General features: G+C 40.8%; 1 protein-coding gene across 5 annotated transcripts in view; it reads right to left on the reverse strand.

Moving 5' to 3' along the window:
• Positions 1-68: 68 nt before the first annotated feature.
• CFAP206 (cilia and flagella associated protein 206) overlaps positions 69-13,558 on the reverse strand; it is a 63,292-nt gene continuing 49,802 nt past the window's right edge. For all 5 annotated transcript variants that reach the window (XM_085850444.1, XM_085850442.1, XM_085850445.1 and 2 more), the window contains 4 exons: positions 8,547-8,687; positions 6,023-6,195; positions 4,667-4,810; positions 69-869 (listed from right to left, as the gene is read on the reverse strand). In XM_085850444.1, the coding sequence (XP_085706570.1) occupies positions 648-869; positions 4,667-4,810; positions 6,023-6,195; positions 8,547-8,687 (680 nt within the window). In that variant the 3' untranslated portion in view covers positions 69-647. The remainder of the gene's footprint in view (positions 870-4,666; positions 4,811-6,022; positions 6,196-8,546; positions 8,688-13,558) is intronic.

Raw genomic sequence — 13,558 nt, forward strand, 5'->3', positions numbered from 1 at the left:
AAGATACATGCTATGGTCAAAAATATACAAATTAATGTAGAACAAACGATAGAATGAATAAGCAGGAGCAGATTATGATCAATTTATTTGATGAAAGTGTATAAAACATTAATGATACTGTCTGACAGTCAAAACGATTATGTGAGTGGAAATAGAATAAAGCAAAATGTGTGAGATATTTATGAGTTTGTCTACTGTATGTGTTGGTGTATGCATTAGTCATTGTGTTTATCTCATGTGTTTATGAAATAAATACAGTTTTCCTTTACATTGGATAAAGCAGATGAAGTAAAATATGAAGGGTGAATTTGGAGGCCAGGAGAATAGGGATGGGCTTGAGTGGTGTCGAGAGTAAACTGACAATACAATGTTGATAATCAAAAGCTTAGCTGCTATAGTGAAATGAACAACGGTTTTGGAAGAGTTGTTTTTAGTGGGTGAGTGAAAAAAAATTAATAAAATATTACTAAAATAAAATACTAAAAAAGTTGCTAAAAAATTTTTTTACTCAAAAAGAAAGGAAATAAAACCTTGGAAATAAAACCGTGAAAAAAGGAAATAAAAAAGTTGTGAAATCCTTCCTGTATGAGGAAGACCAAACCTAGGTTTGTCCAAAAATTATCACTGGTCCAAGTGAGATAGGGAGATTAGGACTCGTCCACCTTTCGGGTGAGGTCCACCTCACAAAGGTTTGTCTGCAAGCCTCGTAGCCCAGCCAAGTATACTTGTGGTTTTGGCATGGAAGAGCTGTTGTCTCTCATTGTCTGACAGGCGACCTCGCGTGGCATGTACAGCTGAGTCTCGTTGTCTCGTCTCATGTGACTCAACATAGTCTGTACCGAATGTGTCACCTTCAAACGTATGTTTGCCTGTGAAGGAAGGACAGAGATCGCTTGAGGACAAGATGATGAGCCACTTCCCAAAGACTGGGTAGTTACGCAATGTTCATAAGGTTTTGCAAATAATTTTGTGTAATATTCTTGAACAGTGCTGTTACAATCTAAAATGGCAGGTATTACACTTCGATACATTTAAACCCAGTATAATGACAAAATACCTGAACATGCGTGTGATAATATGTCTGTCAGCTGAGCTTATATTAAGGATATTCATTAGTCTCACCCCAAAGGGGTTGCAAGCCGATTGCAACACCCATGTCTGTTTGTCTGTCTATCTTCATCTATATACAGTATTTTCACTTAAACATTTTTTTCTGCAACTGCTTGTCCGATCGATGCAGAACTTTAAACATAGGAGGGGAGGAATTGCCCGTGGAGAATATTTTATTGATAACTCTGACGTCACAAGTCACTTGGTATGGTAGTCAGATTGCATTAAAGGAAAAAAAGTGGACCTCTCCAAACCCGCTCAATGAAAAAAATTGAAACTTGACATATGTCATCAACGTCCATTGGGGTGTATACGGTGATAACGATAACATCATCGGTGAAGTGGTATTCCAGCCAATATTGGCTGAATCGAAATCCTTATCCAAAAAAGTCTGAAATGAAAAATCTGACTGATGACCCGATTTGAGTGAAGATTTAAATTTATAACATTGTGAAGAAGTAAATGCAACTTCATCAATTTTGTACTCGATATCTCAGAGACAGCCATGTTTTCCTTTTGCAAGTTCCCGGTTGGCTGTGAATGGCATGTGACATTTCACAGTTAATGAGGGACTCAACTCAGAGATTTGGCTGCCTCCACAGAAATTGGTATTGTATTAAATCAAACACCTTCACTGCTTAACCGTTCAATTTCTCTTGCACAAAATTTGTGAGGTTCAAAAGTCAATAATAACCAGATTGACTTATTTTCTGTTTTTGAAGTTTTCAGTTTGGTTTTTATTGAAGGCCAGCCTTCAGAGCAAAACAACACAAATAATTATTTTGTGCTGCACAACAAATCATGACTCCAACATGGCTCCATGGAGCACATATATATATATATATATATATATATATATATATATATATATATATATATATATATATATATATATATATATATATATATATATATATATATATATATATATATATATATATATATATATATACAGTAGACTAGGCGTAAGTCGTCACCATCGGGACCGAGAAAAAAGTGACGACTTAGACATGTGACGACTTACGCGTATGCGAACATTCATGATGACGGTGGGGTGAAGGATGAAGTCACGCGTGGCCTGGACACGTACGTGTGAGAGGGCGCAACAATCTCAAAGCCAGCTATTGTACCAAAAGGGAAACACAATCCTCGGGGCATAGGTGGGGGTTCATTGGTTAGTTGGAAAGTGATCAAGCAAAGATGGAATTCATGAATCACTTTATCAAAAGTAAAGATAATGAACAACTGTAAGACAACTCGTATACCATCGGTGATGGTATATGACCATCGACAAATGTGGAATGAATGGCTGTTAGAATTTATTAATTGGAATGAATGTAGAATGAGTTTTCATATGGAATGAAAACTCATATACCATCAACAAATTACATGACACACAGTCATCGTGATGACTACCACTCAATATCTATGTGAAAGTGAGTGTGGTGATGTACAAAACAAGCCAATATAAAACCATGATGGGACTTCAACACTAAGCTCGATTGATCCTTTACTCCTTCACCAGAGACTGCATTACGCAGCCTGTCTACCTCTTCAGATGCATGTGGGACGGCGCGCTGACTGAGCTGAACGCAGCGCAGTTATAAATAGCCCGTGCATCACGATTCCATGAAATCGGGCTTCTCACGAGACAGCAGTTCCGTGTGACGAGTTAGACGTGGTAATTTACTTGAGTTTCCATTACGCAGGAACGGACATCTGACGACTTAGACAAAGTAACCACTTAGAGATGACGACTTACAGACTTTATTCAAAGTCTGTAAGTCGATTTAACATTAGATAAATTCGGGACTTTTTGACGCTGCCGACTTAGGCGAAGTTACTTAGTTACACGCTGCCGACTTACGCCTAGTCTACTGTATATATATATATATATATATATATATATATATATATATATATATATATATATATATATATATATATATATATACACATATATTGAGCAATGTTGTTGTTGAATTGAGCAATGGTGGATTGAAAGAAAGATTGAAAGTAGCAGAGGGTTTTGAACAGACTGATGGAGTAATGAAAGAAGGATCGAAAGTAGCAGGAGGGGGGAAGACATCACACAGGGGATACACAAATTAATCTCAAGGCATGCCCCTTCCCCCTTCCCATGAAAACGTAAAGAGAGACAAGAGGCAAAGGCTTACCGACACATAAACAAATGAAATAACTCATCCTCAGGTCTCCTACATGTAGAGGTCTGCTCTCCCTCCGGATGCATTTCCAAAACTGTCACAATGTGTGTGTGTGTGTGTTTGTGTGTGTGTGTGTGTGTGTGTGTGTGTGTGTGTGTGTGTGTGTGTGTGTGTGTGTGTGTGTGTGTGTGTGTGTGTGTGTGTGTGTGTGTGTGTGTGTTGTCCTGTCCTGTGTTGTTACTAAACTACTCCCTCAAATTCTTGTGAAATCCTACCAAACGTCACGGCTGCACACACCACTCCCATGTGTATGTCCTCAAGGTTTTTGGTTCACGAGTTAGTAAGTGACCACTATATTCGTTATGGGTGTGTGTCTGTCTGTCTGTTTGTCCCGAGCATAGCTCTGTGGGTTTTGATCCGATCTTGATAAAATTAGGGTGCGAGGTTTGTATCATGATCTAGTTGTGTTTTCCTGAGAATGGGCGTGGTGCGCCTATTATGGGCGGAGCCACACCCAAAAAACATGTATTTTTAGGGGGTAGCCAGTTTCAAGTTACATCTTCTCCGAGGGGATTTGTCGAATCTGGCAGGGGTTTTGGTATTTGGTTAGCCCAATGGCACCTGCATAGCCCCACGGAGCTCAATTTTTCATTTTCGTCCCAAGGTCAAGGTCACAAGGTCACAAACTTACAAAATGTCAAAAAAATCAATAAATTGGGCATCGAGCTCCGAGGGTTTTCAACTCTTTCGAATGAAAGTTGGTATGCAAGTAGTGCTCTTTGAGTGCTACAAATTTCATCATTCATGTTTTTCCCGATTCCCGCCAGTTTTCCCGAGGCGTCCCCTCGAAGGACAAAAAATAAAAAAGGCGAACCGTGTACATTGCTCATAAACCATCGCTGTCTCCAGACTTGTTTTATTTTTAAATTTGAAAAAAAAAATTATTTTTAAAACTTTAATCTTCAACTTCAATTGCTTATAAAAATGTAACATCACGAATACTACAAGTGAATTTGCAAAATATTTGTTTGAATTCGGCTTGGTGTAAATCATGACAATTGATGTGGTGTTTTGAATTGCAGAGCGGGGGTTGTTTTGAATTACGTGGAGGTGAGGTGTTTTTAATAAGAAGGTGGTGAGGTGTTTTTTATAACGTGGTGGTATTTGTCCCACTGTAGCGACAAGTGGTGAGGTGAGCATCGCGGTCCGATCCCCACTTGTTTCTTTACACTTGAGCAAGGAAAACAAATACGAGCTCCTGCGCTTGGAATGCATCTGACCTGCCCGTGAAGTTCACATGCTATACATGCAAAAACCAACAAACAATGAGCACATGTAAGTTATTTATTTACATTCTGAAGCTCTGTTGTCAGTATGTTGTGTAAGCATACCAGTTTGATCGCTTGGCGCCTCAGTTCCCACTCATTCCACTCATATGACTTGTTGATGTTTGGCCCCAGGATGTGGGTGTCAGTCTGTGTCGAAAAGTCACTCGTTGTGACAGTTTTCACAGAACAGGGTTTGTGTTCAAGATTCTGCAGACGAATCACAAACATCAGGTGTCATACAATGTGCAAAGTTAACACCTGTACAAAGTTTGCTTCAGGAGGATTACACCGCACTGGGGAAGCAATCATGCATCTCCCCTGGCAATTTAGAAGCAATTTCCCTTCAATAAAATCATATAAGGCTGATTATAGGGTTACTTATTCATTTTTCTGTCCACCATGACAGAAACCATGAATATGTATAATGCTACAATCATGACCGTGACGGCATTAGAAAACATTTGCTTTAACAAATGTGCTAAATTGCTCTATGCTTGTGAGATGGCACGACTCCATGGTCTCTGTGCTTCTGGTCTCGACTCTCTGGTGCAATTATTGCACTCTCCATATGATGTATGCATCCTAAATTGTTCATATTTTCAGACAGTAGTTAGGTTGTTCATTGGACACAGTGCTCTTTATCACATGGGCCAAAATGTACAAACCAAAATTGCCTGCAATGGTCCCGTTTCCAAGTTATATACTCCGTGTAGTGAGGAGTACAAGTCCTCTCAAACCACCCAGTAACAGATCTCAGCCTCCCCCCGCAATCCCTCCCCTCTCACTACCATCGTCCGAGTGTCTGCTCAATAAGGTTCTTCCTGAATGATGTGCTTCTGTGAACTCGCCGTGGTGAGAGCTCATGGGTTTGCTTCGGGTATGCAGTTGCTGAGCATGACGAGACATTTTGCCATGTCAGCACTCAGAGGGCATCATGCACAATTAGTCGGCATGCATTTATCATGTACGCATGTTGACGGGTCGAGTTAAAATTGAACAACTTCAAATTGAGAGACGGAAGGATGATAGGAGAGAGAAGTAAGGGTTTGAGGAGTCTGTTAAGAGTAAATAAAGAATGGCAAGACGTTTAAGACGAGGTATGATTAAGGAGAGGTGAAGTAAGAGGCATGTAAGAACAATAAGTGATTCGACGAAGCTGAGGGGTTGACAAAATTCAACCATGTTTGCATACGGAATATAAAAGATGTCCCATGTTACATGGTCCATGTCAGTTTGTCTGTCCCATTATATAATGGTGTGACCAAAATCAGCTTGTCCTGTACATATAACACTGCAGCGGAACATGTCCCAATAATTTTGGTTCGACATCAGATAAACAAAGCATTCCTGAGAACACATCAAAGTGTGATTGCACAATGCATGCGGCAATGGACGCATATCAGCATGCGGTTCATTTACAGGGAAGTTCTGGTGCAAATCGAGCAGCCGAAGGAGCTCAGGAGAACGCTTCACAGCATTAGCCACTGTGTGCACATGCAGGTCTGGGTTTGCTGCGAAAGCACGAGCCGCTTCTTTTGAGGAGAACACATACAGCTTATCATGACGTTTGAAAATCCCGATCTCCGGGTTTCCTGCAAAAGGCAAACATGCAAAGGAGTGAGAGAGAAAGTGAGAGAAAGAGAGAAAGAGAGAAAGTGAGAGAAAGAGAGAAAGTGAGAGAAAGAGAGAAAGTGAGAGAAAGAGAGAGAAAGAGAGAGAAAGAGAGAGAAAGAGAGAGAAAGAGAGAGAAAGAGAGAGAAAGTGAGAGAAAGTGAGAGAAAGTGAGAGAAAGTGAGAGAAAGTGAGAGAAAGTGAGAGAAAGTGAGAGAAAGTGAGAGAGAGTGAGAGAGAGTGAGAGAGAGTGAGAGAGAGTGAGAGAGAGTGAGAGAGAGTGAGAGAGAGTGAGAGAGAGTGAGAGAGAGTGAGAGAGAGAGTGAGAGAAAGAGAGAGAGAGAGTGAGAGAAAGAGAGAGAAAGAGAGAGAAAGAGAGAGAAAGTGAGAGAAAGTGAGAGAGAGTGAGAGAGAGTGAGAGAGAGAGTGAGACAGTGAGAGAGAGTGAGAGAGAGTGAGAGAGTGTGAGAGAGAGTGAGAGAGAGTGAGAGAGAGTGAGAGAGAGTGAGAGAGAGTGAGAGAGAGTGAGAGAAAGAGAGAGAAAGAGAGAGAAAGAGAGAGAGAGAGAGAGAAAGTGAGAGAAAGTGAGAGAAAGTGAGAGAAAGTGAGAGAAAGTGAGAGAAAGTGAGAGAAAGTGAGAGAAAGTGAGAGAGAGTGAGAGAGAGTGAGAGAGAGTGAGAGAGAGTGAGAGAGAGTGAGAGAGAGTGAGAGAGAGTGAGAGAGAGAGTGAGAGAGAGTGAGTGAGAGAGAGTGAGAGAGAGAGTGAGAGAGAGTGAGAGAGAGTGAGAGAGAGAGAGAGAGAGAGAGAGAGAGAGAGAGAGAGAGAGAGAGAGAGAGAGAGAGAGAGAGAGAGAGAGAGAGAGAGAGAGAGAGAGAGAGAGAGAGAGAGAGAGAGAGAGAGAGAGAGAGAGAGAGAGAGAGAGAGAGAGAGAGAGAGAGAGAGAGAGAGAGAGAGAGAGAGAGAGAGAGAGAGAGAGAGAGAGAGTTGTTTTCCTGCTGATATATCTGCTCATGAACGCGCCAGGCAAGCGGAGTCGGCTGCAGAGAGAGAGAGAGAGAGAGAGAGAGTGAGAGTGAGAGTGAGAGTGAGAGTGAGAGTGAGAGTGAGAGTGAGAGGGAGAGTGAGAGTGAGAGTGAGAGTGAGAGTGAGAGTGAGAGTGAGAGTGAGAGTGAGAGTGAGAGTGAGAGTGAGACAGAGACAGAGACAGAGACAGAGACAGAGAGAGAGAGAGAGAGAGAGAGAGAGAGAGAGAGAGAGAGAGAGAGAGAGAGAGAGAGAGAGAGAGAGAGAGATATATATATCAATTCCAAATGGAGACATGGCCACAAACTTCCAATTTTTGTGTGCAGCACATGGCTGTGGTTTTCCTGGGACATTTGTTGTACACAGCATAATTTGCTGGGCGGACAGCTGTGCTGTTTATGCAGTGTCTCATGTTGGTGATAGCACGAATATATAATTTGTTCAAGGTGCCAGAAACATCTCAGCTCCTCTTCGCCGAGGACACTGTGAGATCTTTTACATCCACCAACTAATGGCAACAGATGGGATGCCCAGTTTAACGCTCATCCAAGGGATGGCACACTCATTGATTAATCGCCCAACGAGTGAAACACCAGGATTACAGTTTATAGCTCAGCCGAAATTTGAACCAAAGGATAGACTGCTTAGCAGTAAGTATACCTCTAGTCTTGGCTATTCTGTCAGCCCACGCACAGGTAACCGCACAAAAAAAACGTATGGCCTTTCCTTCACAAATAACATGAGATTAATGGGGTGCAGAGTGAAACTTATACCAGGTGGAATGAGTGTTATGCACAAATATCTATATTTGAGAGCAGAAGATGAAGTAATAAAACCTGAGCTGGAATGCATCTGACTTCGGCGCAGCATGAGCCGATAGAGGAAGATAAGAAAGGTGGCAATGGCAAGAAGAGAGCACACTCATTTCAAGCAGGCCTGTCAATTATTTGTACGTCATCATAATAGTTGATGTCCATCTTTTCCCAGTGTCATTTTTATTCTCCCTTATGATCTTGTGCAGCTGTGGGTATAGATCGGGTTCACGTGACGATAATTTAACAAGAAAACAGATGAAGCAACTTATCAAAACGAGTCACTTTCAGGTCACTCGAGAAAAAAGGTTTTTTGTGTTTTAAAAAAAAATGAACTTAATAAAGATTTTTTAAAAAGGAGAATCAGAGGATGAAGAAATGTTATAAATTTAGAAAACTTAATATGGTATGGTGGGAAATAAGAGGTTGTTCCCCACGGGGAGGTGGTGCATGTCACATTCTGTAACTGAGGATGGATGGAGAGAATAAAACCGACCAGGCAGCAGTAACCGATCCTGTGTTGCCAGTGCGTAGACACAGAACCCACGATACTGGAATGCATCGTTCTTGAAGATTTTGGTCGTGGATGGAAACAGCCACTGCTGGGCCTCAAAATATTTGGGTTGCACTTTCTTTCCTGCAATATGTATGAGGAACCAGTGTTAAAAGGGGGATAAATGCAGACCATTAATCCCTTGCATGTACCTTAACCCTAACCCTTGTAGTTATAACCTTGCTATATTTATCTCTTGTCGTGAGACCCTTGCTTGTGACACATCATTATGAAACTGTAGATGACTGATAAACCCCTAAATTTGTGGACAAAATCAGTTTCTGCAAAATTACAATTATCATGGAATATCTGTATGTAGGTCATGTCAGGTCAGGCCAGATTAGATCTGTGACTTGCTCCAGGTATCATGTAAACCTGTACTAACCTGTTCATTGGTCTGATTGTCGGTGACTAAACCGTCTCCCCCACCAGGTTTCTTGATGAGGGTGTATGGATATGGACACCGAGCAGAACTAAAAACAAAACCTGTCAAAGGGTGGAGGAGATCCTTGGAAGCCAAGGACGTCATGATACTGATCCTACTCGTGGCCATCCATATTAGTGTGGTGGCCGAGACCGAGAAAAATGAGTCGACCCCTACCGGTGGTATAACAAGCTGAAACCAGTCTCATTTGAACCGTATTGATGCCTAGTTTATGAAAACTGAGGTTGTAGTTGTTGAAATTCTGCACAACATGGTGAATTAACCCCTTGAGTGTGGGAACCAAAGAAAAAATGGCCATTTTCAATAATTCATTATTTATTTCAATAAGCATAAAATACATGTAGAATGGTTGATTATTTCAGGGAATTTATATGTATTGGACATGTTTTAAGATATTTCACGGGGTTTTATGCTCATAAGGTGGTTAAGGACCCACAAAGTACCCCCAATTTTGGCAGTTTTTGTGCAATTTTAGCAAAAACTTGTACGTTTTCTCTTATTAAATGCCCAATATATGTTTTAAAAGTGCCAAATTTGATTATTTTCATCAGGCAGGGTGTCTCATTAAAGAATATGTCAGTTAAACTATGATAGAATGTTCACAACCAGGTAAATTAACTCTTTTCCTGACATGTGCGCAGTTCGAGTGAAAATTCTCATTTTTCTAAAATCGGCATCTTTTATGCAAAAATGAACTGTTATGGAAAACTATGGAAAATATCAGGGTTACTATTAGAAATTGATAGTATGCAAGGTTTTTAATGGACTTTTATGCTGCCAGGGGGTAAAAGACCCTCCAGAATACCAATAATTTGGCATTTTTTTTAAACGATTTCGGGCCAAACTCATTACATTGTAATTTTCGATGGTATTTCATATGTTTTGAGATATTCTGTGCAGTTTGTCATGAGCAGGGGATTAAAAGGAACCCAAAATCCCCCCACATGTAGCATATGTACTTTAAATAAATACAATTAATAATGAGAATGACAGTTGGAATTTTCTCCCATGATGATATTATTAGTAAAACCAAGACACCATAGGTGGCATTGCCACTGCTGATCTTTTGTTTTTGGCATCATGACACCTGTACCTCTGTCATGCATGGCTCAAACATGTCAAATCTTCTTATCAACTTCAAGATACTGACCTCAAGAAGAGGATCATCACCCATTGTATTGGTCAAATTAGGCCTATTGAACACGTAGGATCTTAAAAAGAAAACCAAAGATGTTCTCATAGTTCAAGATCAGAGGATTAATGAAACTATGTGCTGTATGTGATGGTGTAGGCCCGATGTGTATGTGTAAACAATGTGTTGTACATGGTATTAGCATGGCCATGGAATGCCACATATATGAAAAGTGAAAGTGCTCTGCATGCTCAGTGGCTATAAATCCTTAGAGTTGGCTCCCTTCAGTAAGGGTATGTTGTGTGAGGATCGCTGGCATCTTTCATTCAGTACTGATCAGGCTCCACACCCGGTATACTGACCCTTATTCATAGGCCTAATTCCCCGCGGTGATTCACCGCTATGGCATCTCTCGCTGAAATTTAGTACCCTTCTCTTGCAGGGAATCAAGATGGATCTGATTGGAGAACCCCTTGAGAAGAGAAGACATCTGAGTGAAAGTTGTGTAATATGTGAACAGACTTTAGATGAGAAGTCAGTGGACAATCCATTCATAAGAAATCCAACACTTGATGGAGTAAAAGCTGTTCTTCGAGCTGCGGAAATATGTCAGTACACTGTGCATGACAGGTTGCTCAAAATAAAAGATGGCATTTTAAACCAGACTGTTACAGTTAGATACCATAAGAAATGTAGGGCATCTTATACAACCACAAGTAATCTCAAGCATGTGCAAAATGAACTTGCTACTGCGAATGATACGGCTGATAATGCTGGTGACATGGTTGAGAGTGGTCCATCCCGAATCCGGCGCACAGACACTTACGTTTAACATAAGAACTGATTGTTTCATCTTTGAGAAATCATACGAAAGAGCAGAAAGGTTATCAGAAATCGCCACTGGCACCGGAGCTTCAACTCATGACCGTGTCATTGCAGCATCTTTGGAAAGACTTGATGACAAGACTCACCTGCGAATGTTGTCATATCCAGACTTATTTGCGTATGATGAAAAATACCACAGATCCTGTTACAGTCGTTATATCTCAACAAGAAATATAAAGGCTGACCGGTCAAAGGCTAAATTGGAGAAGGCTATGAATGTCCATGATAAGGCTGTTCTTAAGTGAGGAAATTGAACGCACAATTTTTTCAAAGGTGAATATGGTTGTGACACTGTCTACATTGCATGAACGACTCCTGGTTATACTTCAGGAACTAGGTGAGAGTACAGCAGAGAAACCCAGCGAATATCCACCATGGAAACTCAAACAGAAGCTGAAGAAGTGATTTGGTGATCGGATGCTTTTCATTAGCCAGACTGGAAAGTCCGATCTTGTTTGTTTGAATGGGGTAACTGTCGGCGATCTCATGAAGAAGGTATCTGCTCTGAACATTCAAATCAATTAATCAGCTGATTACGAATTTGGATCTTGTGATGAATCAGATCAATTGGACAATGCTGTCATTCTTCATCAAGCCGCATCCATAATTGATGGGATGGCTATGATTCAGAGTTTGGATGAAAATCACTTCACAACATTCCAAGATTTAGCTACGCTCGTTCAGAAACGACTATTACGACTTTTCAGGAATCCTTCATTGGATATCAGTAGCATTACAATAATCTTTGATCGCTATGACGTCGAGACATCAATCAAATCATCCGAAAGACAGAGGAGGGGTGCCAACAACATGGGACTAACATACCAGATTCAAGGAGGCACACAGGTTCCAAACTACTGCCAGTTTCTGAAAAGTTGAGGCAACAAGTCCAGCCGAGCAAACTTCATCTCTCAACATAGATTGGACAATTACGAACAATTACCAAACGAGAAATCAATTATTCTGGCCGGTGGTTTCAGTGATGGCAAGCTGGTGAAAGAAGTACAACCACTCGGAGTCTCATCCATTGACTCTCTTCAGAGTACACAGGAGGAAGCAGATACTAGGATAATCCTTCATACCGTCAGTCTCTCACGTGACCATTCAAGGATCATTGTTCGCTGTGATGACACAGATGTCCTGGTATTGTTGATCTACTATTCTAGTAGAAAATAGCCGAATGACAAGGTATACATGTATGCTGGGCATTCTGGAAAGGAGAGGTACATTCCAGTCCATGAGATAGTTACTCAGTTAGGACCGACTGTTTGTGAGTGTCTCACTGCCATACACGCTATCAGAGAGTGTGACCCCACATGTTCTTTCAACAGAATTGGGAAGCGAACAACTTATTCTACACTGATCAAGAATGCACAAGCATTGTCAGACATGAAAGTATTTCACGAGGCTGATATAGACACTTGTGTTTCATTGTCACGGAAATTTGTGCTTCTGATGTATGGCAAAAAAGGCAAAGACTTGGATTCACTGAATGATCTACGTTTCCATTTGGCCACGACAACAGACAAGCCAGCATCTATGCTTCCCCCAACCGAGGATGCATTCAAGCAGCACATCCTATGGGCCAAGTATCAAACCAAGATTTGGTGCGACAGCCATGTTGCAAACCCACCGTTGATATCACCAGTTGGTCATGGCTGGTCCACTTGTGAAGGTGGTGGAATAACCCAGACTATGTATACTCAAGATTCCGCTCCAGCTGAGGTTCGAGACTTAACACACCTCTACTGCACTTACGAAAACTGTGAAAACGGGAGGATGTGCCCTTGTGTCCTTGCAGGACTAGAGTGTATTGACATATGTAGCTACACTGATGGCAACAATCACAGCAATGTCGTGCAACAGGAAAATGAAAATGCAACAGAGATAGACACTGTTTTCGATATTTAGATGCATGGCCAGCTGATTTTAGATGTGATCAGTATTGAAAGATTCATGAGTGGGTTTCACTGTGCAACAATATAAACATATTGAATGGATTTTCTCAAAGGTGTGAATCTTTTCATCCTGGTTCAACTGCAATTTCATTCATGATACAATCTGACTGGTTCATCAAATCAGACTTGGGACTGTTATAACATGTAATGACAATATAATGCGAAAAAAGAGGCAATTGTGGCATAAATTTAGGAAAAAAAATGCGGATTTGGAGGTATTCCGGGGGTCTTTTACCCCTTGGCAGCATAAAAGTCCATGAAATACCTTGCATAATATTAATTTCTAATAGTAACCCTGATATTTTCCATAGTTTTCCATGATAACAGTTCATTTTTGCATAAAAGATGCCGATTTTAGAAAAATGAGAATTTTCACTCGAACAGCGCACATGTCAGAGAAAGGGTTAATTTACCTGGTTGTGAACATTCTATCATAGTTTAACTGACATTCTTTAATGAGACACCCTGCCTGATGAAAATAATCAAATTTGGCACTTTTAAAACATATTGTTGTGGTTTACGAAATTCGCAAACC

Source organism: Eptatretus burgeri, chromosome 12 (assembly GCF_056783735.1).
Source record: "Eptatretus burgeri isolate ZD-2024b chromosome 12, Ebu_testis_v1, whole genome shotgun sequence".
Classification (NCBI taxonomy): domain Eukaryota; kingdom Metazoa; phylum Chordata; class Myxini; order Myxiniformes; family Myxinidae; genus Eptatretus; species Eptatretus burgeri.